The sequence below is a fragment of the Haematobia irritans genome, chromosome 2 (assembly GCF_050003625.1).
Source record: "Haematobia irritans isolate KBUSLIRL chromosome 2, ASM5000362v1, whole genome shotgun sequence".
Classification (NCBI taxonomy): Eukaryota; Metazoa; Arthropoda; class Insecta; order Diptera; family Muscidae; genus Haematobia; species Haematobia irritans.
Genome location: NC_134398.1, coordinates 41,767,539 through 41,794,658, shown reverse-complemented (window position 1 = coordinate 41,794,658; position 27,120 = coordinate 41,767,539). Strand labels below are relative to the sequence as shown.

At 27.2% G+C, this 27,120-nt stretch overlaps 2 protein-coding genes across 2 annotated transcripts in view; both read right to left on the bottom strand.

The window, feature by feature from the left end:
- Positions 1-534: 534 nt before the first annotated feature.
- On the bottom strand, positions 535-1,517 carry LOC142224056 (uncharacterized). Its single transcript, XM_075293865.1, has 2 exons — positions 1,360-1,517; positions 535-1,292 (listed from the first exon to the last, which is right to left on the bottom strand). The coding sequence occupies exons 1-2, from the start codon at positions 1,402-1,404 to the stop codon at positions 633-635; spliced, it is 705 nt and encodes a 234-aa protein (XP_075149980.1). The 5' UTR covers positions 1,405-1,517; the 3' UTR covers positions 535-632.
- A 6,721-nt stretch (positions 1,518-8,238) lies between these two features.
- The window catches only part of LOC142224054 (uncharacterized), a 28,686-nt gene continuing 9,804 nt past the window's right edge, over positions 8,239-27,120 (bottom strand). The window contains exons 2-9 of the mRNA XM_075293863.1: positions 18,786-18,952; positions 15,746-15,870; positions 15,518-15,654; positions 13,530-13,762; positions 9,255-9,460; positions 9,042-9,186; positions 8,843-8,973; positions 8,239-8,640 (exon numbers count right to left, since the gene is read on the bottom strand). Of these exons, the coding sequence (XP_075149978.1) occupies positions 8,314-8,640; positions 8,843-8,973; positions 9,042-9,186; positions 9,255-9,460; positions 13,530-13,762; positions 15,518-15,654; positions 15,746-15,870; positions 18,786-18,952 (1,471 nt within the window). The 3' untranslated portion in view covers positions 8,239-8,313. The remainder of the gene's footprint in view (positions 8,641-8,842; positions 8,974-9,041; positions 9,187-9,254; positions 9,461-13,529; positions 13,763-15,517; positions 15,655-15,745; positions 15,871-18,785; positions 18,953-27,120) is intronic.

Here is a 27,120-nt window from a genome sequence, read left to right as displayed (position 1 = left end):
TTGTAAAAGTCTATCAAATTCTGTCCAAATCGAGTGATATTTAAATGTATGTATTTGGGACAAACCCAACACATTTGACATATGTGATATGGTATCGAAAATTTAGATCTACAAAGTGGTGCAGGGTATAATATAGTCGGCCCCGCCCGACTTTAGACTTTCCTTACTTGTTTTTTTTTTTCTTTGCGTGTACTTTATGGGGTCTTAGAGCAATATTTCGATGTGTTGCAAACGGAATGACAAAGTTAATATACCCCCATCCTAAGGTGGAGGGTATAAAAATCAAAATCAAATAAACAAAGGTGTTTTAAATCAAAGATCAAAAAAGGCAAAGTGTGGTAAAAAATCGGACGGACATCAGTGACATTTACAGAGGTCAAAGTCGACCTCATATATATATATATAGTGAAAAATTGAAAGGTCTATACCGACCTAAATTCCAACCCCACAAAACCCCATATAAACTTAGTGGGAATTTACGCCCCCACTGAACAATTACAGCGTCACCAGAAGAGAATAATTCAATAGATCAAATCAGAGTTTTTAAGAATGTATTTTTATTTTCTTTCGCATGTAACAATTTTCTTTTTTGTTTTTTGCTACCACATTACACGGATGTATTTCGTTTTAATTTACAATCCATTTGAATATTGAACTTCACATTTGGCATCCAAAACTTGTCTCTCATTGGGAAATAGAGCCAATAATTCCATAACCAGCTTTTGTTTCTTGACATGATCAGTTTGCCTTTTGAATTTTCCAAGCCATTCGCGTAGCTCATCCTTTGAGGAAACATTTGCCGAAGATAAATAGCTTTCCACTTCACTGGTCAAATGTGAATAGAATTTCTCATAGGCGGATGTGACCTCCACACGTAAAGGTGTAACAAAATTCATGTATTTTTCCACCCATCCACGACGAAGTTTTGCATCATCGACCGAATCAAATAATTGCCGGATCTCATCATGTTCCTTTTTCAAAGACCATTGTTTCTTGCAATCCTCTGGATTGGCCGAAAGCTCTTTTAGAAGATTCAAACAGTTATCCAAGTGTTTTTGTAGATCACCATAAATCGAAGATTCCTTTAGTTTTTCATTTGATTGAGACCAAGATTTCACTCCTTGTAGATATTCAGAAGCTTGTTCATAGATGGCCTTAGACCATACAGTATTTTGTAGATTTTCATAGACATCTTCGACAAAGTCAAAACGTTGGTTACTATTCACATCTCCTGATTCGGGGGAAATGACATTTGATGTATGCACAGCGGTACGAGGGGCTCCCAAAGTCACCTGTGTTAAAAAAAAAAATATATGTGAATCGGGATTTCAAGTTATATAATTTAATCGAATGAATTACCTGTACGGCCAAGGCAAGCACTAAAATAATGAATGATTTATTCATGATTTTAATTTTTAAAATTTTCCGATTGTATTGCTGTTTAGTGTTTAAGATTTGCCAACGATGTGTTTGAAATTTCTGATTTGCTCGTTTTATTTATAGTGAGAAGAAATTTCGATGATTTTTCTTATCATCTTTCTCTCTGTACACAAATTAATCTCTCTTTTTGTGAACTGTATCACCTTAAAATTTCATTTTCATTCGAATATCAAAATTGAAAACAAACAAAAATGCATTCTTCTTATCACCATAAGCATGTACCCCCACCAATGGTCATCAGAATCAATCATTAAGAAGGGAATACCAAAAGATTTCTTTTCAGAATTTACGACGATTTTAATCGATCAATTCCAAAGAAATTTAAACGAATTAAGTATACATTTCGGACGAAAATTATTGAAAATAATTCTTGGAATATATAAAAGGTTTTTAATCCAAACAGTTAGATTGGTAATTTTTGTTGTATTAATCTCTGGGAATTGTTTGTTTTTAAGAATTTAGGAAATTACTAAATTCTAAGGATTTTTATTTGCATTACTCGAATGAGTTCGAGAACAAAAAACCGGGAACTTTTATGTAGATTTTGCAAAGAGGTACTTTATAAATATTTTATAGAAAAAAAATTTTCACAAAATTTTCTATAGAAATAAAATTTTTACAAAATTTTCTACATAAATAAAATTTTGACAACATTTTCTACAGAAATAAAATTTTGACAAAATTTTCTACAGAAATAAAATGTTGACAAAATTTTCTATAGAAATAAAATTTTGACAAAATTTTCTATAGAAATAACATTTTGACAAAATTTTCTATAGAAATAAAATTTTGACAAAATATTCTATAGAAATAAAATTTTGACAAAATTTTCTATAGAAATAAAATGTTGACAAATTTTTTTATAGAAATAAAATTTTGACAAAATTTTCTATCGAAATAAAATATTCGATATAGAAATAAAATTTTGACACAAGAAATAAAACTTTTTATAAGAATAAAATTTTGACAAAATTTTCTCTAGAAATAAAATTTTGACAAAATTTTCTATAGAAATAAAGTTTTGACAAAATTTTCTATAGAAATATAATTTTGACAATATTTGCTATAGAAATTAAATTTTGACAATATTTTCTATAGAGATAAAACTTTGACAAAATTTTCTACAAAAATAAAATGTTGACAAAATTTTCTATAGAAACAAAAATTTTGACAAAATTTTCTATAGAAATAAAATTTTGACAAAATTTTCTATTGAAACAAAAATGTTGACAAAATTGAAACAAAAATTTTGATAAAATTTTTTATAGAATTTTATTTTCTTAAGAAATAAAATGTTGACAAAATTTTCTATAGAAATAACATTTTGACAAAATTTTCTATAGAAGTAAAATTTTGACAAAATTTTCTATAGAAATAAAATTTTGACAAAATTTTCTATAGAAATAAATCACCTGATTCTATAAAAATAAAATTTTGACAAAATTTTCTACAGAAATAACATTTTCACATAATTTTCTATAGAAATAAAATTGTGACGCAATTTTCTATAGAAATAAAGTTTTGACAAAATTTTCTATAGAAATTAAATTTTGACAATATTTTCTACAGAGATAAAACTTTGACAAAATTTTCTATAGAAATAAAATTTTGACAAAATTTTCTATAGAAATAAAATTTTGACAAAATTTTCTATAGAAATAAAATTTTGACAAAATATTCCATATAGAAATAAAATTTTGACACAAGAAATAAAATTTTTTATAAAAATAAAATTTTGAAAAAATTTTCTATAGAAATAAAATTTTGACAAAATTTTCTATAGAAATAAAATTTTGAAAAAATTTTCTATAGAAATAAAATTTTGACAAAATTTTCTATAGAAATAAAATTTTGACAAAATTTTCTATCGAAATAAAATTTTGACAAAATATTCTATAGAAATAAAATTTTGACAAAATTTTCTATAGAAATAAAATTTTGACAAAATTTTCTATAGAAATAACATTTTGACAAAATTTTCTATCGAAATAAAATTTTGACTAAGTTTTCTATAAAAATAAAATTGTGACAAAATTTTCTACAGAAATAAAATTTTCACAAAATGTTCTATAGAAATAAAATTGTGACACAATTGTCTATAGAAATAAAGTTTTGACAAAATTTTCTATAGAAATTAAATTTTGACAATATTTTCTACAGATATAAAACTTTGACAAAATTTTCTATAGAAATAAAATTTTGACAAAATATTCCATATAGAAATAAAATTTTGACACAAGAAATAAATTTTTTATAAAAATAAAATTTTGACAAAATTTTCTCTAGAAATAAAATTTTGACAAAATTTTCTATAGAAATAAAGTTTTGACAAAATTTTCTATAGAAATATAATTTTGACAATATTTGCTATAGAAATTAAATTTTGACAATATTTTCTATAGAGATAAAACTTTGACAAAATTTTCTACAAAAATAAAATTTTGACAAAATTTTCTATAGAAACAAAAATTTTGACAAAATTTTCTATAGAAATAAAATTTTGACAAAATTTTCTATTGAAACAAAAATGTTGACAAAATTTTCTATTGAAACAAAAATTTTGATAAAATTTTTTATAGAATTTTATTTTCTTAAGAAATAAAATTTTGACAAAATTTTCTATAGAAATTAAATTTTGACAAAATTTTCTATAGAAGTAAAATTTTGACAAAATTTTCTGTAGAAATAAAATTTTGACAAAATTTTCTAAAGAAATAAATCACCTGATTCTATAAAAATAAAATTTTGACAAAATTTTCTACAGAAATAAAATTTTCACAAAATTTTCTATAGAAATAAAATTGTGACGCAATTTTCTATAGAAATAAAATTTTGACAAAATTTTCTATTGAAACAAAAATTTTGACAAAATTTTCTATTGAAACAAAAATGTTGACAAAATTTACTATTGAAACAAAAATTTTGATAAAATTTTTTATAGAATTTTATTTTCTTAAGAAATAAAATTTTGACAAAATTTTCTGTAGAAATAAAATTTTGACAAAATCTTCTATAGAAGTAAAATTTTGACAAAATTTTCTATAGAAATAAAATTTTGACAAAATTTTGTATAGAAATAAAATTTTGATAAAATTTTCTATAGAAATAAAATTTTGATAAAATTTTCTATAGAAATAAAATTTTGACTAAATTTTCTATGGAAATAAAATTTTCTATAGAAGCAAAAATTTTGACAAAATTTTCTATTGAAACAAAAATTTTGACAAAATTTTCTATTGAAACAAAAATGTTGACAAAATTTTTTATCTAGAAATAAAATTTTGACAAAATCTTCTATAGAAGTAAAATTTTGACAAAATTTTCTATAGAAATAAAATTTTGACAAAATTTTCTATAGAAATAAAATTTTGATAAAATTTTCTATTGAAATAAAATGTTGATAAAATTTTCTATAGAAATAAAATTTTGACAAAATTTTCTATAGAAATAAAATTTTGACAAAATTTTCTATAGAAATAAAATTTTCTATAGAAGCAACAATTTTGACAAAATTTTCTATTGAAACAAAAATGTTGACAAAATTTTCTATTGAAACAAAAATGTTGACAAAACTTTTTATCTAGAAATAAAATTTTGACAGAATTTTCTATAGAAATAAAATTTTGACAAAATTTTCTATTGAAACAAAAATGTTGACAAAATTTTGTATTGAAACAAAAATGTTGACAAAATTTTCTATTGAAACAAAAATTTTGATAAAATTTTTTATAGAATTTTATTTTCTTAAGAAATAAAATTTTGACAAAGTTTTCTATAGAAAAAATTTGACAATATTTTTTTTATAGAAAAAAATTTGAAACCTTTTTTTTACAAAAAAATGTCTATATAGAAATAAAACTTTGACAAAGTTTTCTATAGAACTAGATTAGGTTAGGTTAGGTGGCAGCCCGATGTATCAGGCTCACTTAGACTATTGCATTGTGATACCACATTGAACTTCTCTCTTATCACTGATTGCTGCCCGATTCCATGTTAAGCTCAATGACAAGAGACCTCCTTTTTATAGCCGAGTCCGAACGGCGTTCCACATTGCAGTGAAACCACTTAGAGCTTTGAAACCCTCAGAAATGTCACCAGCATTACTGAGGTGGGATAATCCACCGCTGAAAAACTTTTTGGTGTTCGGTCGAAGCAGGAATCGAACCCATGACCTTGTGTATGCAAGGCGGGCACCACGGTGGCTCTATAGAACTAAGATTTTGGCAAAATTTTCTATAGAAATAAAATTTTGGCTGAAATGTTTTTGTCTGCCGGCAGGTCACCTTCCTATCCCCTTTTGACTTCTTGAGCATTAACCCTCTAATGCCCCAATTTTTTCCCAGCTGATTAAATGTTCAATGTTAACGACACAAAAGCAAGAGAACTAAGCAAAAAAAAATTATACCGTAAAATTCAGCATATGCTGCAAAGCCTCTTGAATAGTTTCAAATAAATTTTCTTTTTATTTTGTCCATTTTTGTTGTCTTAAGGTGTATTTTACTAAAAGCTTCCTTATTAAATGAAGACCGCCTAAAGGCGGGCTTGGGCATTAGAGGGTTAAGTTGCCGCTACTTTTATTCCATGTTCGTGACATTGGAAATCTAGTATTTTCTGTCCGTAAAGAGATCAGCCATATTTTGGTATACATCCACGGTATAGAATTCTACCAAAAATGGTAGATTTTTTATTGGTAGAATTCTTGATGTTTTGGTAGATTTTTCAACTAAGAGGAAATAATATATTTACAAAACTTTCTATAGAAATAAAATTTTGAAAATTTTTTCTATAGAAAAAAAATTTGACAAAATTTTCTCTAGAAATAAAATTTTGACAAAATTTTCTCTAGAAATAAAATTTTGACAAAATTTTCTCTAGAAATAAAATTTTGACAAAATTTTCTCTAGAAATAAAATTTACAAAATTTTCTATGGAAATAAAATTTTGAGTAATATTTCTCTAGAAATAAAATTTTGACAAAATTTTCTTTTAGTAATTTTTTGATAAAATTTTCTCAAAATGTTGGTAGGTTACTTTTGGTTCGCATGGCAACCATGGTCTAGATGAATTCAAGAATTCAAACTGGCAAAGCTCATGAAACCAAATCAAGGTCACCTCGATTAGACGTAAATCGAGCTGATTGACTATCCCAAGGGGCTAGTAAGACTATCCCAAGAGGCTAGTAAGAAATTTGACATTTGTTGAAAATTTTTGATATTTACGAAATCACATGGTTTAGTTTTATTGTGAAAGAAATGAGTACAGCAAACTAGCAATTTTTTCTCACCATAGTAAATTTATATTTCACCATAATTATGTTAGGTTAGATATAGTGGCAGCCCGATGTATCAGGCTCACTTAGACTATTCAGTCCACAGTGGTGAACTTTTCTCCTATCACTGAGTGCTGCCCGTTTCTGTGTTGAGCTCAATGACAAGGTACCTAAAGTTGGATCCCTGGTTATGCCAGCCTTGTATGAAAACGGTCATGGGTTCAATCCCATTTCCGATCGAACACCAAAAAGTTTTATAGTTGTAGTTTATCCCCTCTCAGTGATACCAGATTATCACAATGGACTGAATATATCGGGCTGCCACTATACCTAACCTACCCATGGTGATTTTCCTTCCACTACAACACTGCACTGTTATTTATTGCTTTCTGATACACCGAAACGTATGCGTCGCCTCCAATGGCGCTCTTATTCTGTCATCACTGGTGTTCCTGATCAGGCGATGGACATTCATTTGGTATCCTTTCTAAAATCGAAGTGTGACATTAGCGCAATCAGAAGCTGTCCACTTTGAGGTTTGGCAGTAATATTAAAATTTTTGCAAAAAAAAATAAAATCTTTGCTGCAAATATAATATGTTTGTAGTAAAAATAACATGTTTGATGCAAAAAAAACAGGTTTGCTGAAAAATAATACGTTTGCAGTAAAAATAACATGTTTGGTGTAACGAAAACATTTTTGCAGTAAAAATAATATACTTGCTTTAACAATAAAATGGCGCTCTTATTCTCTCATCACCTGTGTTCCTGGTCAGGCGATGGACATTCATTTGTATCCTTTCTAAAATCGAAGTGTGACATTAGCGCAATCAGAAGCTGTCCACATTGAGGTTTGGCAGCAATAATAATAATAATAATATTTTTGCAAAACAAAATAACATATTTGCTGCAAACATAACATGTTTGTAGTAAAAATAACATGTTTGGTGCAACAAAAACAGGTTTGCTGAAAAATAATACGTTTGCAGTACAAAATAACATGTTTGGTGTAACTAAAATCTTTTTGCAGTAAAAATGATATACTTGCTTTAAAAAGAAATTTTTTGTAATAAAAATAGCATGTTTGTTGCAAACATGTTTGTAGTAAAAACAACATGTTTGGTGTAACAAAAATATTTTTGCAGTAAACATAATATGTTTGGCGTAAAAATAACATTTTTTTTATTTATAAAGCAAACATCTGAATCAATTGCTCTCTGCGGTCTTTATCGCCAGGAATTCATTCTCCTAATGACCATATGAAGGCTATCTTGTCTGAACTGAAGTACACGGAACATTCGCCTTCTGCTCGACCTGCAATCTGATAATGCTTGACAAATTGTCTGCAGAAGACATTGGCCGTTCGGATATCCGCCATCGGAGAAAGGGAGGGTGTTCTCCTTATGTTTTGGGTGTGAAAGACTCTGAATCATATTAATATGAGATCGAATCTCATATTGATAAATAGAACTTTTCAATTTCACAAACGTCTTAACGTTGTACGTTGTACTAAATAAAACCTAGACTATATAAATTTTGTGTATCAATATTTTTATTAAAAGAAAAATATCGATATTATAACCTAATTTATAAATAGCATTGCACTTATCTTTCCATTAAATTTAAATCATTGGCAATTGTTTTCACCTTATGATCCATTAAATGATCCGCTGGTAAAGATATATTAAATATGTATTTCTGTAACAAGAACCATGGTTTTTGCGATGCATAGGGATATTCTAGTTTTAGGGCTATGTATGCGGCTAGAGCTCCTTTCAAACAGGAACCAATGTCATTAAATGAATACTTAGTGGAACCGACGACAAGCCAAGAAATTGTCACTGGTGAGCCTATAAAAACGATGAAAGGTCTTAAACCTTCGGTTTGCTTGGATAAAATATTTGTAACTCCAATTTCTGCCGATTCAACGTCCTGTAAAAAAGTAAAACATATGAAATACATTAAATTTTTTTATTAACTAGTTTTTCAAATTCAATTAAGATTTTAAATGAAAAAATTTTGGTGATATTATTTTTTGTGTGTATAGAACATAAAGCAACAAATAATAATTTTAAACGATATGTTCTTATTGAACTGGAATATGGATTACTATTGTTAGAAATACAATACATACCTCAAAATGATTTATAAACGAATCCATGCACTCCGTTTTAGTCAATTTTAATGGACCATTTTGACATTTTACAATTGGCGGTGGGAATAGGAATGGTAATAGCGCAATAGATACCAAAGATTTTCTATATTCTGAAAGCGAAAAAAGGCATATGGTATATAGTAATCGTCGGAATTTTCAATTCCCATTTGTAACATACCGTTATCATCATCGGCGATAGCTTTCAATATGGCACTGAAAGACTCTCTTCGTGTCTTTACCAAACTAATCATGGTGGATACAAATGTAGGAGGTAAATCCAATATAAGTGGTTTATTAATGGAAAGTTGTACATCTAACATATACTAAAAAGTGAAAAAGAAAAAAAAAACAATAAATTATACTAAGAAGTGAAAAGAAAAAATTAAATTACCAACTCATAGCCATTTGGTTGTGCTAGCACTGGATATTTCTTAATATATAGTTCTGGCGATTTTAGGTCTTTTAGCTGCTGGCGTCTTTGTGAATAGGTTTCTCTCCATGATTCCTTACAATGATCGACATTTAGTTCGGTAGATAATAATTGTTCCGCCCTGCTAACTTCCCCGGTCTTCTCTTTGCAATGTGCTTTTTCAGAAACTGTAACAAAATTAATTTGTTTACTATTTGAATTTTTGTCAAATTTAAATACATTTGGGACCCCTATCACGGTTGCCACAGATGGTACAATTCTACCAAAGTAGATTTTTTTACTGTTCCGTATATTGGTAGAATTTTTGATGTTTTGATAGATTTTGCAAAATATTCCTCTCCAACAAAGAGGTACTTTATAAATTTTCTATAGAAATAAAATTATGAGAAAATAAATAGAAATAAAATGTTGACAAAAATTTTCATGGATGAAATTTTGACAAAATTTACTATAGAAATTAAATTTTGGCAAAATTTTCTATAGAAATGAAAATTTGAAAAAATTAAATTTTTACAAAATTTTCAATAGAAATGAAATTTTGACAAAATTTTTAAATTTTTATAAAATTTTCTATAGAAATAAAATTTTGACAAAATTTTCTATAGAAACAAAATTTTGACAAAAGTTTCTATAGAAATGAATTTTTACAAAATTTTCTATAGAAATGGAATTTTGACAAAATTTTCCATAGAAATGAAATTTTTACAAAATTTTCTATAGAAATGAAATTTTGACAAAATTTTCCATAGAAATGAAATTTTTATAAAATTTTCGATATTAATGAAATTTACTATAGAAATGAAAATTTGACAAAATTTTCGTTGGACATGAAATTTTGAAAAAATTTTTTATAGAAATGAAATTTTGACAAAATTTTCGATATTTATGAAATTTACTATAGAAATGAAAATTTGACAAAATTTTCCATGGAAATGAAATTTTTGAAATGAAATTTTTAAAAAATTTTTGTATAGAAATGAAGAAATAAAATTTTGACAAAAATTTTCATGGATGAAATTTTGACAAAATTTACTATAGAAATGAAATTTTGGCAAAATTTTCTATAGAAATGAAAATTTGAAAAAATTAAATTTTTACAGAATTTTCAATAGAAATGAAATTTTGACAAAATTTTTAAATTTTTATAAAATTTTCTGTAGAAATAAAATTTTGACAAAATTTTCTATAGAAATGAAATTTTGACAAAAGTTTCTATAGAAATGAAATTTTTACAAAATTTTCTATAGAAATGAAATTTTGACAAAAGTTTCTATAGAAATGAAATTTTTACAAAATTTTCTATAGAAATGAAATTGTGACACAATTTTCTATAGAAATGAAATTTTGACAAAATTTTCGATATTAATGAAATTTACTATAGAAATGAAAATTTGACAACATTTTCGATGGACATGAAATTTTGACAAAATTTTCTATAGAAATGAAATTTTGACAAAATTTTCGATATTTATGAAATTTACGATAGAAATGAAAATTTGACAAAATTTTCCATGGAAATGAAATTTTGATAAAATTTTCTATAGAAATTAAATTTTTATTGTTGTTTTTTTTTTTATCTCAGCTTAAAGCCAAGCATTGACTAAACTACAAGTGTAGCTTAACCAACAGAGGAAAAGTATGCTTGTCAAATTTATTTGGGCAAAGCCCTATAGACTGCAAGATGGTTGGATGTACAGCTGTTTCGGAATTACCAAATTCCTCATCAGCATCCTCTACTTGCAGCAAAACTATCAACCAATTATCAGAATAAATTCGGGTAATTCACTCAACCCAAAGTGAACTACACTTGAACCTCCCGAAAAAGGGTTTGATAGTCGGCTACTGCCTAAACAAATTTGCCAGCATATCTCTTTTCCTTTGCCAAACTCAAATCATCGATTTGAATATATTTGGCTGGGTTTGTTTTTGAGCGTGCTTCCTCTATCTTCATTCGTTTTGTTTGTTATTGTTGGCTTCTCTTCAATCGTTATTGTTTTTTTTTTTTTTTTTTTTTTTTTTGATCTCAGCTTAAAGCCATGCATTGACTAAACTACAAGTGTAGCTTAACCAACAGAGGAAAAGTATGCTTGTCAAATTTATTCGGGAGGTTCAAGTGTAGTTCACTTTGGGTTGAGTGAATTACCCGAATTTATTCTGATAATTGGTTGATAGTTTTGCTGCAAGTAGAGGATGCTGATGAGGAATGTGGTAATTCTGAAACAGTACATCCAAACATCTTGCAGTCTATAGGGCTTTGCCCAAATAAATTTGACAAGCATACTTTTCCTCTGTTGATTAAGCTACACTTGTAGTTTAGTCAATGCATGGCTTTAAGCTGAGATCAAAAAAAAAAAAAAAAAACAACAATAACGATTGGAGAGAAGCCAACAATAACAAACAAAACGAAATTAAATTTTGACAAAAGTTTCTATAGAAATGAAATTTTGATAAAATTTTCTATAGAAATTAAATTTTGACAAAAGTTTCTATAGAAATGAAATTTTTACAAAATTTTTGTATAGAAATGAAATTTTGACAAAATTTTCTATAGAATGAAATTTTGACAAAATTTTCTATAGAATGAAATTTTGACAAAATTTTCCATAGAAATGAAATTTTTCGATATTAATGAAATTTACTATAGAAATGAAAATTTGACAAAATTTTCGATAGACATGAAATTTTGACAAAATTTTCTATAGAAATTAAATTTTGACAAAAATTTCCCTGGAAATGAAAATTTGACAAAATTTTCGATAGACATGAAATTTTGACAAAATTTTCTATAGAAATGAAATTTTGACAAAATTTTCGATATTTATGAAATTTACTATAGAAATGAAATTTTGCCAAATTTTCCATGGAAATGAAACTTAGATAAAAATTTCAATAGAAATGAAAATTTGACAAAATTTTCCATGGAAATGAAACTGAGATAAAAATTTCAATAGAAATGAAAATTTGAAAAAAATCTCCATGGAAATGAAATTTTGATAAAATTTTCTATAGAAATAATGTTTGTCAAATTGATTTTTATTTTTTTTTTTATTTTTAAGCTGAGATCAAAACAACAAATGTGATTGAGGTATAAACCAACAATAAAAAAAACAATACGAAATAAAATTTTGACAAAATTTCTCTAGAAATGAAATTTTTACCAAATTTTCTAAGAAATGAAATTTTGACAAAATTTTCTATAGAAATAAAATTTTGCATGGATGAATTTTTTTCCATGGAAATGCAATTTTTATAAAATTTTCTATAGAAATAAAAATAAATTTTTCTATGAAATGAAATATCTGTAGTTTTGATTTCAGCTTAAAAACCATTGCGTTGACTAAACTATAGAAATAAAATTTTAACAAAATTATCTATAGAAATGAAATTTTGATAAAATTATCTATAGAAATAAAATTTTGCATGGATGCAATTTTGATACAATTTTCTATGGAAATAAAATTTTTGACAAAATTTTCCATGGATGAAATATTGACGAAATTTTCTATAGAAATAAAATTTTGCAAAATAAGTTTTTTTCTTTGGTAAAATTTTCTCCATATTTTGGCAAATTATTTTTGGCAACAGTGGACCCTATACTTCACTTACTTCAAGAGTGAATGTTTTACACAAAATTGGGTTCACTTGTAACGTAAATTTGTAAATTTCAAGAACATTTTTCCAATTAAAATTTTAATTGAGTTTTAAAACATATTCAATTAAAAATTTAATTGATTCAACAATTTTTTTAATTGAGACAAAAATCAATCACAAAGTTAATAGTATCAATTAATTTTTTAATTGGATCAATTAATTTTTTAATTGAACTTCAATTAATTTTGATACTATCATTTCCGTTCTTGAAAACATTTCAATTAAAAAATCAATTGATTGAATCAGATTGAATCAGAATTTTTTGTGTGTGTCAGAATCACAAAACTCATTAATGAACAATTAAAACAATTTTTAAACACATATCATTGTAACAGGGTAGCCTAAAAATTAAACAAAACAAATTCGATTTCATTTGAAGTGAAAAAGTTTCTTTTGAATTGAAAAAGTTTCATTTGAAATGAAAGATGCTTCATTTGATTTGAAAAAAAAAATTCATTTGATATGAAAAAGGTTATATTTGATTTTAAAGAGGTTTCATTTGAAGCGAAAAGGCTATAACCACACAGTTTCACTCTTGAAGTAATTTAATCTTTTACAGTAGTATATCTTAATTTTAATAATTACCACGATCCGAATCTGCTTCACTTTCGGAACTAGCTTTTACAGTCATGGTTTTTGAACGTCTTTGAATAATTCCCGATCGTGCCAAATGTGATCTATAGTTGTTATAAGCATCATGTATTTTTCCACTTGCGTGACGTCCTTGTGAGAATTTTCTATAGTACGTTGAGGGTATTTCTCCTTCAAATACCTCACAAATCAATTGGCTAATATGCTCCAGTTCTTTGGTTCTTAAACTAAAATATACAAAACATCTTATTGAGAATAGTGAATAGAAAGTTCTCGCGAGTAACCCATTATATTACAGAGAGATTATGATGGCCATCAGAGAACGGTTGCGATCTACCATATCCGACCAGTGTATTTAGTAAGAACCAATATTTGTAATCTTAAAATACCAATTGTTAAAGTGAATTTCAACCACAAATATTAAATTTTCTATAGACATAAAATTTTGAGAAAATATTCTATAGAAATAAAATTATGAGAAAATTTTCTACAGAAAAATAAATTGACAAAATTTTCTATAGAAATAAAATTTTGACAAAATTTTCTATAGAAATAAAATTTTGACAAAATTTTCTATAGAAATAAAATTTTGAAACAATTTTCTATAGAAATAAAATTTTGACAAAATTTTCTATAGAAATAAAATTTTGACAAAATTTTCTATAGAAATAAAATTTTGACAAAATTTTCTATAGAAATAAAAATTTGACAAAATTTTCTATAGAAATAAATTTTTGGCAAAATTTTCTATAGAAATAAACTTGTGACAAAATTTTCTATAGAAATAAAATTTTGACAAAATTTTCTATAGAAATAAAATTTTGACAAAATTTTCTATAGAAATAAAATTTTGACAAAATTTTCTATAGAAATAAAATTTTGACAAAATTTTCTATAGAAATAAAATTTTGAGAAAATTTTCTATAGAAATAAAATTTTGAGAAAATTTTCTATAGAAATAAAATTTTGACAAAATTTTCTATAGAAATAAAATTTTGACAAAATTTTCTATAGAAATAAAATTTTTACAAAATTTTCTATAGAAATAAAATATTGACAAAATTTTCTATAAATAAAAATTTGACAAAATTTTCTATAGAAATAAAAATTTGACACAAATTTCTATAGAAAGAAATTTTTGGCAAAATTTTCTATAGAAATAAAATTTTGACAAAATTTTCTATAGAAATAAATTTTTGACAAAATTTTCTATAGAAATAAAATTTTGACAAATTTTTTATAGAAATAAAATTTTGAGAAAATTTTCTATAGAAATAAAATTTTGAGAAAATTTTCTATAGAAATAAAATTTTGAGAACATTTCTATACAAATAAAATTTTAAGAAAATTTTCTATAGAAGTAAAATTTTAAGAAAATTTTCTATAGAAATAAAATTTTAAGAAAATTTTCAATAGAAATAAAATTTTAAGAAAATTTTCAATAGAAATAAACTTTTGAGAAAATTTTCTGAAGAAATAAATTTTAAAAAATTCAATATAAAACGTTTTGATCAACATCTTCCTAATAAGATTTTTTAGTTTGGGAAATTTGTGGTAAAATTTTCTTCAAATATTGGTAGATTATTTTTGGCACAAGTGGCAACCGTGATTGCAATATGAAAAAAACCATCAGTTGCAGTTCTCTGATGGCCACACTTCGCAAAAAAAAAATCATTAGAAAAAAATGTTATATGGAACTTATATCTAAAATGAAATCTTGGAAAAGTGGCCTTTCGAATTTTGTAAAGGTCAACTTTTTCAAGATTCGTCAAATGTTAAGATTCAATTATATTAAAATTTGGAAAATTTGGATTGTAATTTATCTTGCATCGGCCTTACGGCTTCAAATTACAAAATTGAGCAAATAAATGAATATGAAATGAAAAGTCGACTTCGCGCCTTTTTAAAATTTTGGAAAATCAACTATTTCTGTGTTAAAATTGTCTGACTGGCTTATTTTTAATTTTTCTTTCTTTACTTACATTCTGGTTGGGTTAGTCAACAAATACTGTACTATAGCTTTACTTAGTTTAACTCTTTCGATATTTGTCAGCTTCTTTTTTGCTTTAAAGCTTCCAATAATCACTTGATGATTATTTTCCAAAAATTCTTGTAACTCCTATAAAAAAGAAAAAAAAAACGAATTCGACATTTAGGCAAACATTTTTATTAACTGATTGAATGATAAGAAGAAAACACAAATTACTTACCTCTTTGGTGTAAAAGTTTTCATTTCCTGAGGAGTATGGCCATGCAACAAGATTTTGTTGAAACATTTCGGAAAGACCTGATGATGCCCTTGGGTGATATCTCTTCATGTCATAATCGTTCTTTTCTAAAATAATGAAAAAAATACTTTTATAGTTCGTGGCGAAAAATATTCGTGAGTTATATAATAGAGTCTATTAAATTTTTGGTCACAAGTTTTGAGTCACAACTAAACAAGATCTTGGCCACGTATTCGGGAAATATCTTGCAAATGATTGTAATAGCATCATACCGCTGGTGTCTATGACCGTGGCAGAGTCTGGTTCATAACCACGGTTGCCAATCGAGACAAAAATAATCTACGAAAATTTTTTGGAACTTTTTACCAAAAATTAAAAAAATTAAAAAAGTAAAAAAAAAACAAATTTTTGAAGTTTTTAATCAAAATTTCACCAAAATATTACAAAATATTAGAAAATGTTGTCGAATTGTTATATCTCTAGAAAATTTTGTCAAAAATTTTGCCAAAATCTTATTTCTCTAGAAAATTATGATAAAATTTTATTTCTCTAGAAAATTTTGTCAAAATTGTATTACTCTAGAAAGTTTTCTCAAAATTTTATTTCTATAGAAAATTTTATTTCTATAGAGAATTTTCTTAAAATTTTATTTCTATAGAAAATTTCTCAAAATTTTATTTCTATAGAAAACTTTGTCAAAATTTTATTTCTATAGAAAATTTTGTCAAAATTTTATTTCTATAGAAAATGTTGTCAAAAATTTATTTCTCTACAAAATTTTGTCAAAAATGTATTACTCTAGAAAATTTTATTTCTATACAACATTTTATTTCTCTAGAAATATTTGCCAAAATTTTATTTATATAGAAAATTTTGTCAAACCTTCATTTTTATAGAAAATTTTGTCAAAATTTTATTTTAACAGAAAATTGTGTCAAAATTTTATTTTTATAGAAAATTTTGTCAAAATTTCATTTTTTTAGAAAATTTTATCAAAAATTTATTTTTACAGAAAATTTTGTCAAAATTTTATTTTCATAGAAATTTTTGTCAAAATTTGATTTATATAGAAAATTTTGTCAACATTTTATTTTTATAGAAAATTTTGTCAAAATTTAATTTTTATAGAAAATTTTGTCAAAATTTAATTTTTATAGAAAATTTTGTTTTTATAGAAAATGCCAAATTTTATTTTTATAGAAAATTTTTTTATAGAAAATTTTGTCAAAAATGTATTTCTCTAGAAAATTTTGTCAAAAATGTATTACTCTATAAAATTTTGTTAAAATTTCATTTTTATAGAAAATTGTGTCAAAATTTTATTTTTATAAAAAAATTGTGTCAAAATTTTATTCATGTTGAAAATTTTGTCAAAATTTTATTTTTATAGAAAATGTTGTCAAAATTTTATTTTTATAGAAAATTTTGTCAACATTTCATTTATATAGGAAATTTTCTCAAAACTTTATTTTTATAGAAAATTTTGTCAAAACTTTTTTCTATAGAAAAATTTGTCAAAATTTTATTTCTATAGACAATTTTGTTAAAATTTTATTTTTATAGAAAATTTTGTCAAAATTTTATTTTTACAGAAAATTTTGTCAAAATTTTATTTCTATAGACAATTTTGTTAAAATTTTATTTTTATAGAAAATTTTTCAAAATTTTATTTTTATAGAAAATTTTGTCAAAATTTTATTTTTACAGAAAATTTTGTCAAAATTTTATTTTTATAGAAAATTTTATCAAAATTTTATTTTTATAAAAAATTTTGTCAAAATTTTATTTATATAGAAAATTTCGTAAAAATTTTATTTTTATAGAAATTTTTTTCAAAATTTTATTTTTATAGAAAATTTTTTCATAATTTTTGTTTTATAGAAAATTTTGTTAAAATTTTATTTTGATAGAAAATTTTGTCAAAATTTTATTTATATAGAAAATTTCGTCAAAATTTTATTTTTATAGAAAATTTTTTCAAAATTTTATTTTTATAGAAAATTTTTTCATAATTTTAGTTTTATAGAAAATTTTGTCAACATTTTATTTTTATAGAAAATTTTGTCAAAATTTTATTTCTATAGAAAATTATGAAGTACCTTTTAGTTGAAGAGGAATAGTTTTCAAAATCTACCAAAACAACAAGAATTCTACTGTTCTACCACACAGTAAAAAATGTACCATTTTTGGTAGAATTCTACCAACTGTGGTCACAATACGGATGTCCATAATTTCACTAGTCGTTGCACTGAATTCACAACATTATATATATATTTGTTTTTGCCAAATAAAAATGTTTATAATTTTTAATACATTCTAAAGCTTGTCTGAAACTTCGACCTCAAATATTTTCAAAAATTGGCAATTGTTCGGGAATGGAATTAGCATTTTTTCGACAACTTTTAAATAATTTCAGACATTTTATTAATTCTACTCTGTTTTTAACGTATATGAAACAAAATAAAAGATTTATAGTTAAAATAAAAAATAACTTTGGGAGGACATTTTTGGAAGTGCTTTTAATGTTGTGCCTTTAGAACAACTTCCAAATTTTTTGTGCTGGGATATAGAGGTGCCGAACTGTATTAACAGAATTTTTACATATTTTTCCCCCAGAGATTTTATTTTTAACCAAGTATATCAGGTAAAACCTAAGCTAAATTGGTGTTGCTCTTGCTCTTTTTATATACCATCCATAAGTTAACTTTATTTTTAATTTAGATGGGTGACATTCGCTTGAAGTCTTTGCCACATTTGCAATTCATCGCTCGTACATTCGCTTTTAAACAACCTCCTCACGCTCTACCTAAAGCCATACCATGAAATTCGAATTCTGCCCCTTGGAATATATAAGATAGATCCCAGCCTTCCTAAACGATCCGCTGTGCGGGTCTCTTATGTCTTGTCGTCAACATATCTTCGAAAGATATTTTAACTAAAACAATGAATTTTATTATAACTATAAATAAACTAATTATACCATTTTTTCTTTAAAGAAAATTAGGATATATTTGTACATTACCTAATGCGCAATTTAATATATGTTCATTCCAAAGATCAATATTTGCCAGTGTTTTTCCACAGACTTGACAAGGAATACTTCCATCTTCATTCGTATTAGCCGGATGTTCATCTAAAGCAATCGATCCTCTTTGATTGGATTTATTTTTATCGATAGTTTTCCGTTTTCTGCAAAGAAAAGAAAACACGAATAAGGATTTTTTTTTATCGACAAAAAAAAAGAAAAACTAAATGAGACACTTTGTCTATATCTAGATTTATATAAACTTCTGTACTTGGAGTATAATCCATTGTTATATATAAAAGATAAATGAATAATAGAAATTTTATTTTATTGAATGCAAATACATATACATACGAGGGCGGTTCGGAAACTTCTTAGCCTATCAATGAAAGAGAATATTTAGTTTTTCAAAAATATTTTTATTTTTCAATATAATCTCCTGAAACTTCAATACACTTAGTCCAACGCTTTTCTAGCAATTCTATCCCTTGATTAAAATAGTTTTCCTCAAGGTCTTCAAAATAGTGGTTTACATCTGTAATTTAAGGCAATTATTCATTTGAGGTAAAACGCTTGCCAGCAAGGATTTTTTTTAGATTTGGGAACAAGTAAAAGTCACTGGGAGGGAGAATAAGGTGGATGGTCATGCAATTCGTACCTTAATTCGTTGATTTTAGCCATTGTTAAAACACTCTTGTGCGCTGGTGCGTTGTCTTGATGAAAAATTATTTTTTTGTTTTGTAAGCCAGGACGTTTTTCTCGAATTTGTTCATTTAATTGATCCAAAAGGTTGCAATAGTACTCTGAATTTATTGTTTTACCCTTTTGCAGATAGTCAATCAACAAAATACCTTTTAAGTGCCAAAAAACCGTTGTCATAACCTTACCAGCCGATTAAATTCTTTTTGCCTTCTTTGGGGCACTTCCTCCAACTTCAGTCCATTGTTTGGATTGTTCTTTTGTCTCTGGAGTATAGTGGTGGATCCATGTCTCATCAACAGTTATGAAACGATGCTTAAAATCCATTTTACTCGCTTAAAATGATCCAAACAAGCTTGAGAAATGTTCATTCTTATGCGTTTTTGATCGACTGTTAACAAATGCGTCACCCATCTTGCAGAAAGCTTTTTCATCTGTAGTTCTTAAAATTAAATGGACTCGATCATTTGAGATGCCCTTGATATTAGCAATTTCACGCACTTTTTTTCGTCGATTTAATACCATATCATGCACTAAAATTTCTGTTGTTGTTGCTGTTTTTGGTTCATCTTCAATGCTTGTACGATCACGTTTAAATTCAGCAACCCAATTTTTTACTGTTGCATATGAAGGAGCACTTTCACCTAACACATTCACCATATCATTATGAATTTCTTGTCCCGATAAACCTTTTTTATGTAAATATTTAATGACAGCACGCATTTCTAATTTTTCCATTGTAAAAAAAATGCGGATGCGTCTTTTTTGGACACCTGTTTCTATATGAAGCAGTTGCCAGATCGAAACAAAATTTAACATATGTTCATAACAGAGATGGAAGTTTCCAAAACACTTAACTTTTTTCTGTTTATACCGCGCTTTTTGTGCTAGGCTAAGAAGTTTCCGAACTGCCCTCGTATATAACATTACGACTTTTTCCGAAATCTAAGGGCGTTTTCGTTTTGCAAAAAATATGTTTCCTTGGTGTTACACTACTTTTTTCCTCATTGTATTTTCGCTCAAATAATAGTGTCATTCCAAAGTTATTGTTAATTCATAATATTGGGAGGGATACAGGATCCAAATATGACCCCAGAAGCCAGATTTTTGGTTGAAATTTTGCACTAGGAGTACAATTAGTAGTATAGTCAAGTGTGCAAAATTTGATTGAAATCGGTTCAGATTTAGATATAGCTCCCATATATATCTTCCGCCCGATATGGACTAATATGGTCCTAAAAGCCAGAGTTTTGGCCCAATTTGGTTGAAATTTTGCACAGGGAGTAGATTTAGCATTGTAGCTATGCGTGCCAAATTTGGTTGAAATCGATTCAGATTTACATATAGCTCTTATATATATCTTTCTCCCGATATGCACTTATATGGACCCAGAAGCCAGAGTTTTATCCCGATTAGCTTGAAATTTTGCACAATTCAATTAAATTTGGCACACATAACTATACTACCAATTGTACTCCCTTGGTAGTATAGTCATGTGTGCCAAATTTAATTGAAATCGGTTCAAATTTAGATATAGCTTCCATATATATTTTTAGCCCGATATGGACTTATATGGCCCCAGAAGCCAGAGTTTTGGCCCAATTTGGTTGAAATTTTGCACTAGGAGTACAATTAGTATTATAGTCATGTGTGCCAAATTTGATTGAAATCGGTTCAGATTTAGATATTGCTCCCATATATATGTTTTTCTGATTTCGACAAAAATGGTCAAAATACCAACATTTTCCTTGTTAAATCGCCACGGCTTAGTCGAAAAGTTGTAAAAATTACTCTAATTTTCCTAAACTTCTAATACATATATATCGAGCGATAAATCATAAATAAACATTTGCGAAGTTTCCTTAAAATTGCTTCAGATTTAAATGTTTCCCATATTTATACCCTTCACCACACAGAAAAAAATTTCACGAAAAATTTTCCAATTAAAATTTTAATTGAGTTTTAAAAAATATTCAATTAAAAATTTAATTGAATCAACAAACTTTTTAATTGAAACAAAAATCAATCACAAAAATTAATAGTATCAATTAATTTTTTAATTGGATCAATTAATTTTTTAATTGACCTTCAATTAATTTTTTAATTGATACTATCATTTCTGTGATTGAAGACATTTCAATTAAAAAATTAATTGGATCGATTAATTTCGTGATTGAATCAGAAAAAAATTTTTTTGTGTGCACTACTGTGGTACAGGGTACAATAAGTTTGTGCATTTGTATGTAACGCCAAGAAGGAAAAGTCTGAGACCCATCGTTTAGTATACCGATAGTCTTAGAATTAAATTCTGAGTCGATTTAGCGATGTCCGTCTGTCTGTCCGTCTGTTGGTGTATTTTTGTGTGCAAAGTACAGCTCGCAGTTTTAGTCCGATTGTCCTAAAATTTGGTATAGGGTCCTGTTTCGGCTCAAAGACGATCCCTATTGATTTTGGAAAAAATCAGTTCAGATTTAGATAAAGCTGCCATATATATTTTTCACCGATCTGGTCATAATTGGCGTCTATATCAACCGATCTTCCTCAAATTCCGTACACCCGAATATTTTATGAGTCTCGAAAAACTTGCAAAATAACAGCCAAATCGGTTCAGATTTAGATATATCTCCCATATATAGCTTTCGCCCGATTTACACTCATTTGCCCACAGAGGCCAATTTTTTCTCCGATTTAGTTGAAATTTTGCATAGGGAGTAGAATTAGCATTGTAACTATGCCTGCCAAATTTGGTTGAAATCGATTCAGATTTGGATATTTCTCCCATATATAGCTTTCGCCCGATTTGTACTCATATGACCACAGAGGCCAATTTTTAACTCCGATTTAGTTGAAATTTTGCACAGGGAGTAGAATTAGCATTGTAGCTATACGTGCCAAATTTGGTTGAAATCGGTTCAGATTTAGATATATCTCCCATATATATTTTTCGCGCGATTTACATTCATATGACCACAGAGGCCAATTTTTAACTCCGATTTAGTTGAAATTTTGCACAGGGAGTAGAATTAGCATTGTAGCTATGCGTGCCAAATGTGGTTGAAATCGGTTCAGATTTAGATATAGCTCCCATATATATGTTTTTCTGATTTCGACAAAAATGGTCAAAATACCAACATTTTCATTGTAAAATCGCCACTGCTTAGTCGAAAAGTTGTAAAAATTACTCTAATTTTCCTAAACTTATAATACATATATATCGAGCGATAAATCATAAATAAACTTTTGCGAAGTTTCCTTAAAATTGCTTCAGATTTAAATGTTTCCCATATTTTGCTACTAAAATTGTGTTCCACCCTAGTGCATTAGGCAACTAAATTTCGAGTATATAGATTTTGTAAAAGTCTATCAATGTATGTATTTGGGACAAACCTTTATAAATAGCACCCAACACATTTGACGGATGTGATATGGTATCGAAAATTTAGATCTACAAAATGGTGCAGGGTATAATATAGTCGGCCCCGCCCGACTTTAGACTTTCCTTACATCTTAATATTTATAAATAATTAATTAAAGTATAGCTTATAAAATCATAGAATTAAATTAAAATTTTTTATAATCCGTTACTATTCCCTCGGTCGTTGATACTTTGATCGAGAATTTCTTTTGTAGCTAGTGCTATTAATTAATTCTCTGTATGGTATATATCAAATCGTTCACAAAATCTTCGTAAACCAATTAAAATTTCTTCGCTGTTTTTACATAAACAAAAGGAAAAATGGTTTATTAACAAGTAAATTATTAATTATTTATTTCAATTAAAACGAGTTATTGCAATTCAAATGAGTATTTTAATATTTCTATTATTATTATTTTTTACTCTAAGCCAACTTTGATCTGCAAAAAAATTATCTACCAGAAATATTAATTTTAGACCCCATAAAATATATACCGATCGACTCAGAATTAGTCGATATCTAATCCATGGTGTCTGTTGTTCGCAGGATTCAAGACGCAGTTATTAAAAGATTTTGTGAAATTTTGAACAGGGTGTTTTTTGGCACAAGAACAAACAAAACTAATATATACACACAAAAAATTATCACCAACATTTTTTCAATTAAAAACTTAACTAAATTTGGAAACGGATTCAATTAATATGTTAATTGATTCAATTAATTATTTAATCAAATCCGAATAAAAACCAATTAAAAAAAATGATTGATATTTGTTACGTTTCCAATTAAAATATTAATTGATTCAATCAATTTGTTAATCAATTCGGAAATAATTTTGAATTACAAACGTGATTGAAAATTTTCCCGTTTCCAATTACACATGTGATTGATCCAATCACCTTTGTGATTGAAATTGAATAATTTTGAGCAATGGAAAAAGCGAAAAGAGAACAAGAGAATGGGTATTTATTCAACAATGTATGATGGAGAGATCAGTCTGTGGAAGTAACTCGTAACGAACGGGTGGGTTTTTGTTTTTCGCGTAAATTGAAAAACATGATTGGCGACATTCTGTCTGCTGCATTCAAAATGTGTGCATAAATATTTTGAACGCAACAACAAATCATAGCAAAGGGTTGAAATAAATAAAGTGTGCAACAACAAACGTCCACGTGTTTTGTGGTATTGTAAAATGGAAAACAAACTACGTTTATTGGTAAGAAATTGTGAAATGTGAATACCGTTTTCCATTGAAGCCTGTTTACATTAAACGGACTAAAATAATATATTTTTTTATTCATTTCTTTTAGTGAAAAATATCCGAAAATAATAAAAATATGTATTTTCCATTTATATTTTTCCTATTTCCAGAATTTGCAAAGTATCATCAATATAATACCAAATATTACATTGCTTTCCCATTATTTTTGTCTTTGAGTGGTTCAAATTTTAATAGACGATTTCAATGTGTGGAAATTTTGGAAAGGAATTGTTACTAAAATTAAATTACCGAGCTCCTTAATACACCTTTTTATGCTAAAAGACTACCACTGTAAAAGAAGATTATAAATCTGCAACCTGGAACTAAGAATTGAACTTGATATTCTATGCAGGTAATGTTTAACAAAATTAACTTTTAATTGAACAAAATTAAATTCGAATTATTTTGTTTACTTTCAGAAAAACTAAGGCTGCTGATTTATTGGAAATCTAGGCGCATCTACATATTAGAAGGAACATGCTAACATGGTTATTATTATAAGGAAGATAGTGATTTATATAATTTATTTTTTTCACCCTATAGTTGTTATTGATAGTAATTGTATTTGTAAGTTATGTTAGAACAAAACACAAATGACAAGAACCAAATTTATTTGTCTATTGCATAATTCAAAAAATAATAAAATATTAAATATGTTTTATGAGAAACACACATTTTCTTTTATTTCAAATAAAACTAAATACGATTTTGGGGTCGCAATATATAAATTTGTTGATCGAAATTTATAGCCAATTTCAATTAATTATTTAATTAAATGAATCAAATAGTTGATTGATTTTTGTCGCGTAATTAATTAAAATTTTAATTGATTCAATTAAAACTGTGATTGAATTTTATGTTAAAAATCAATCACGTTTTTAATTGATTCAATCACACAATTAATTGATTCCGTGACAAAAGTCAATTAAATTTTTAATTAAAAATCGTGTTGGTTTTCAATCAAAATGGGTGATTGATACTATCATTTTCGTGATGGAAGACATTTCCATTAAAACAAGTATATACGGCCGTAAGTTCGGCCAGGCCGAATCTTATGTACCCTCCACCATGGATTGCGTAGGAACTTCTACTAAAGGCTGTCATCCACAATCGAATTACTTGGGTTGCAATAACACTTGCCGATGGCAAGTTATCGTAAAACTTTTTAACACTGTCTTCTAAATTGTAAGTTATCCCATACGGGGTATATATTAAACAAAAAAAGGCCGATTAAATACGTATATAATATAGTTTGACAAAAAAAAAAAAATTGACAAAATTTTCTATAGAAATAAAAACTTGACAAAATTTTCTATAGAAATAAACGTTTGACAAAACTTTCTATAGAAATGAAATTTTGACACAACTTTCTTTAGTAATAAAATTTGACAAAATTTTCTATGGAAATAAAGTTTTGGTAGATTATTTTTGGCGATATGGACCAATTTTTGTGTAATAAGTCATCGGCTATATATAACTAAAGACCGATATTGACCAATTTTTACATGGCTGTTAGAGGCCATATATTGACAAAATGTACCAAATTTCAACCGCATCGGATGACTTTTGCTATATATAATTATGGACCGATATGGACCAATTTTTGCATGGTTGTTAGATACCATATACCAAACACCATGTACCAAATTTCAACTGGATCGGATGAATTTCGCTCCTCCAAGAGGCTCCTGAGGTCAAATCTGGGGATCGGTTTATATGGGAGCTATATATAATTATGAACCGATATGGACCAATTTTTCCATGGTTGTTAGAGACTATATACTAACACCACGTACTAAATTTCAATTGGATCGGATGAATTTTGCTCCTCCAAGAGGCTCCGGAGTTCAAATCTGGGGATCGGTTTATATGGGAGCTATATATAATTATGAACCGATATGGACCAATTTTTGCATGGTTGTTAGAGGCCGTATACTAACATCAGGTACCAAATTTCAACAGGATCGGATGAATTTTGCCCCTCCAAGAGGCTCCGGAGGTCAAATCTGGGGATCGGTTTATATGGGGGCTATATATAATTATGGACCGATATGGACCAATTTTTGCATGGATGTTAGAGACCGTATACTAACATCGGGTACCACATTTCAACCGGATCGGATGAATTTTTCCCCTCCAAGAGGCTCCGGAGGTCAAATCTGGGGATCGGTTTATATGGGGGCTATATATAATTATGAACCGACATGGACCAATTTTTGCATGAGTGTTAGAGACCGTATACTAAGACCACGTACTAAATTTCAACCGGATCGGATGAATTTTGCTCCTCCAAGAGGCTCCGGAGGTCAAATCTGGGGATCGGTTTATATGGGAGCTATATATACTTATGGACCGATATGGACCAATTTTTGCATGGTTGTTAGAGGCCGTATACTAACATCAGGTACCAAATTTCAACCGGATCGGATGAATTTCGCTGCTCCGGGAGGCTCCCCAAGCCAAATTTGGGGATCGGTTTATATGGGGGCTATACGTAAACGTGGTCCGATATGGCCGATTTTCAATACCATCCGACCTACATCAATAACAACTACTTGTGCCAAGTTTCAAGTCGGACATGCTTAGATCGACTCAGAATTTCACCACGACCCAGAATATATATACTTTATGGGGTCTTAGAGCAATATTTCGATGTGTTACAAACGGAATGACAAAGTTAATATACCCCCATCCTATGGTGGAGGGTATAAAAATGATTGAATCCGCGATTTTCGTGATTGAAATCAAAAAAATTTTTTTTGTGTGTACAGCAGTAAGTTCGGCCGGGCCGAATCTTAAGTTCATGGTGGGGTTAATTACAAATGTCTTAAGCAGCACTGTATGTGTCCCCAAATTATCAAGAAACAGTCATGTAGTAACCGGTCTTATTGAAATTTAGCACAGGGTAATACTTTACAATACCACATGGATTTGAAAAATATCAAACATATCGTTT

Bases quoted from the DNA above. Each gene is read 5' to 3' on its own strand.
- LOC142224056 (XM_075293865.1), bottom strand. From the start codon at position 1,404: ATGAATAAATCATTCATTATTTTAGTGCTTGCCTTGGCCGTACAG. The intron at 1,293-1,359 runs GTAATTCATTCG...TTTTTAACACAG, and splicing joins TGCTTGCCTTGGCCGTACAG to GTGACTTTGGGAGCCCCTCG.